The sequence below is a fragment of the Propithecus coquereli genome, unplaced genomic scaffold (assembly GCF_000956105.1).
Source record: "Propithecus coquereli isolate 6110/MARCELLA unplaced genomic scaffold, Pcoq_1.0 Scaffold147, whole genome shotgun sequence".
In the NCBI taxonomy this organism is placed as follows: Eukaryota; Metazoa; Chordata; class Mammalia; order Primates; family Indriidae; genus Propithecus; species Propithecus coquereli.
The window spans coordinates 4,300,629-4,304,470 of NW_012139080.1; the positions used below are offsets into that span (position 1 = coordinate 4,300,629).

The following is a 3,842-nucleotide window of genomic DNA, read 5'->3' on the forward strand; positions in this document are numbered from 1 at the left end:
CCTTTTTTTCTACTTATCTTAAAGGCCTTTTCCTATAGATTTGTTCTATGTGATTGCATAATATTCCACTGTGCTCTTGTTTTTATATCCAGCTGTAGCCTAAATCATTGATTCCTGAGGTAAGATGATCAGAACTGATACTATTTTCCCTGAGAGTGACCAACCATTATAATTACTATTTTAACATTTATCTTAAGTAAAGCTTCTCCTCATCTAACTAAAATTACCTAAAGCTAGCATTAAAAATTTGCTAACATTTTCAAGGTGTTTCACTACTAATATAAATTACTAGAGTGTTACAATTTAATGCTGATCAAACAAACATATATTAGACTTGTATTACATGTTTTACATTACACTAAGTACCTCCTAGGTGGCATAAAGAAGGTAAGAGGAGGTCATTCATAAATTATGCAGACCACAATTAATTATTTCCTTTATTTTGGCAATAAAGTGCTAACATAAACCTGTTTTGTTTTAATTAAACTAAGCACTGAATAGGCAGTGCAGCTTTTAGAGCAGTGCTTCTCAAAGTGTGGTCTTTGGACCAGTACTAGTCCACAGCCTGTTGTCAGTTTGTACTGCTAAGCACACGACTAGATTCAGTTGACATTTTCATCCAAGGCTTTTTTGATGAAGGGGTCTGTGCACTGATTGACCTTTTTCTTGTCACGGACCAAAAATGAACAATCTGCAGATGGACTATTTTGAGTTCCACTGGCTTGAAGGCCACAGGCCTTTGCAGTTTCCCATTCCTGAATTTGGATACTGGCTTTGCCACTTACCAGTAATGATAATACTGGATTCAAAAATGATAATACCAGCATTTCAGTGTCTTTTCAGATAATACTGGCAATATCAGTGTACATCCTGATAATTTTATTTAAAAATGAGATATGGCTGCATTGTTTTTTACACTTATTCCACAGATGCACAGAAGTGCACCTTTCTTAGCATTAAACTATTAATGCAGCATATAACTCTCCACATATATCAAGAGACAGAAAAAATACAGATTTTAGATTTTTTAATTTAAAAAAATTTTGAAGTTTTAGAAATTGAAATAACTGTATTGTACCAATAAAAATGCTAGTATTTCAATATTTAAAAGAGCATGATATGTTTGGTATTGTCATCACCACTATGTGACTCTGAATGGGTTATTTTACCTTTCTAAATCTTAGTTTCCTCATTAATAAAATAGGGTAAAAATGCCCACTTCAAAGCATTAAATAATGATTAAATAATACATGTAAAACATATGGTATGTATATGGCACTTTGTAGATACCCAATAAGTGGTAACTACCATCTTCCTCAACTTCCTTATCATCCTCATCCCCATCAATAGTGCATGGATATGTCAAAGGCACAGAAATTTCTAAAACTACATGTCTTGTTTCCATCCTCTGCTATATCAGATGTTTCTTTTGAAGTTAAGTTCTATACCTTTCCTTTCCTTTCCTTTCCTTATCAATGCTGTTAGCAGAAAAGGATATGCAGCAGGAAACATGGAAAATATGGAAAGACATGATAATTCACAAACTCTTAATAATCTTTAATCTTTTAATCTCAACCATTTCAGTTGTGTGAGATGTAGGAAATATAAAAATAACCCTTGCTAAATCCATAAACAAGGCTCAAACTACAGATGTACATGATAAATATAATAACTTACTTACAAAAACAATAGTTTTGGTTATTGAGTATAAAAATTACAATCAGAACTGAAGCTAGTATATAAACCTATTAAATTATAATTAAAATTTCACAATAAACACAAAGGAAAAATCTTAATTGTTTTATTCTAGTAATGGTTTGTTAAAATGAGTATTTGTTAGACATCCCAGCCTTAATTTAAAGGGTCAAGAAGTAAAAAAATATTGATCCCAAGCCACTTGGAGGTAAATTCCAAAGGGGAACTAAGTATTTTGAAGGAAAATGGAAGGCATGACATAGATAATCACCATGTTCTCCTTTAAGCATTTCAACCATTCAAGTCATATTAATATTATTTTAACTTGGTGTTGACTTGAGAGGCTACTTAGGTAACAACTTTTAGTGGAAATATCCAGATATTTGAGGTAGCATTCAGAACCCTAGGAGGGACTTTTTTGGCCTGTTCACCTCTGCATCTGCACCTAGAATAGGACCTGGCACATTGGATGTGTAAAGTAAACATTTATCTGTTGACAGAAAATAATGGTGGTACAGGTCCCCCGACAAAAATGCTCTGAATAGGTTAACAACTCAATTTTAGCTATAATGAAAACAATATGAATAGGTTTCTATAATATGGAAGCAAGAGATCATGAGATGGAAAGAACTAGAAAAGGCATCCCAGAAAGTTCATTATGATCAGACTGACAAAGCACTGTGACTATCCCCAAAGAATCTGGAAATGGCTTCATTATACAAAATCACTCTGTAATGAAATATTTCTCATAGAATAGAATTTTTAACTGTAGCTATTTCTGAAGTTATAGCTAAATCCAGCCATTAGGAAATTAAGGATGAGTTGTAGTAGTCAATAGTATTAACCTTTCTTAACCCAATCAATCAGTGATGGTTTCAGAAAACTGTCTGAAATAGTTCCTATTTGTTGAGTGTCTACAAAGTGCCATATCTGTACCAGATATTTTATATGTATCATTTAACCATTATTTAATCTTTCATCCTTCAGAAAAGGACACTATTTCTGTGGTTACCTTTATTTCTTACCATGTGGTTTCTGATATGAAGATTAAAATAATATACTTCTTGAATGAAGAAACATAGTACATAGATTGTAAAATATATAAACCAACCAGCACACTGCAAAAGACAAGTTGCCATCCAGTTTCTTTTGCTGGGCTGGTAAAAACTGAAACTCACTTCTTTCCTAACTCAGTACAAGAAGCCTCAAAAGCAGGAAAGCTTAAATAAGTTTTCTCAATTACATTTTAAAAATTACCTGGACTCTCAACTTTGCAGCATCCATCTTTTTACGGAACTCTTTCTGTAATTTTACCTTCAAAGCAACATCAGAAAGACCTTTGTTTTCCAGCTCCTGTAGCTGCTTTTGTGTTTCATTTAGTTCCTCTTTCGCCTGTTCTGCATCATGCTCTAGTTTTGTTACTTTCAGAGAATACTGTTTGCTTACAGACTTGGCATCGTTACCTTAACCATAATAATAGTAAGAACAATTATAAATTACGTAAAAAAACTAAAACATCAAAAATGTAAAAACGCTCTACTCTAAATAAAAATCCAGCCGGGCAGTGTTATCCTTCAAGGCACAGCATTAAAAATCCAGTCCCCCTAACCCACGCCCCCACCACCAATCAAACACAGGTTGCCACCAGGCCTCTTAATGATTAATTACTTAATGATTGTTCCCATCTGCTGCCATTCGGTCTTCTCATTAGTTCATCTTTTGTGTTTTAGTGTGACATTTCTGAGCTTCTGGATTTGCAATTGGGCTTTGTTGGCATCAAATTCAGTTAAGAAGAATATTTGGAGTAAGAGGGAATTTTTGCCCTCTTACTTAGTACACTTTGGCTTCCTGCTACCTATAATCGGTCTCCCTGAATTCTTTTTTGAAAAAGTATGAAAAACTTTGAACAAAAGAAATAATAAAATCAACTCCCATCACCCAGATTTGAGAGTTATCAAGACTTTGTCACAGCTGCTTCAAATATGCCTTATTTTGGCTGAGTGTGGTGGCTCACATCTGTAATCTCAGCACTTTGAGAGGCCAAGACTGGAGGACAGCTTGAAGCCAGGAGTTCGAAACCAGCCTGGGCAACACAGTGAGATCCCCATCTCTACAAAAAATTTAAAAATTAGCCAGGTATAGTGGCA

At 34.1% G+C, this 3,842-nt stretch overlaps 1 protein-coding gene across 1 annotated transcript in view; it reads right to left on the minus strand.

Moving 5' to 3' along the window:
* KIF27 (kinesin family member 27) overlaps positions 1-3,842 on the minus strand; it is an 88,578-nt gene that overhangs the window by 48,900 nt on the left and 35,836 nt on the right. Inside the window, exon 8 of the mRNA XM_012640012.1 lies at positions 2,953-3,158. Within this exon, the coding sequence (XP_012495466.1) occupies positions 2,953-3,158 (206 nt within the window). The remainder of the gene's footprint in view (positions 1-2,952; positions 3,159-3,842) is intronic.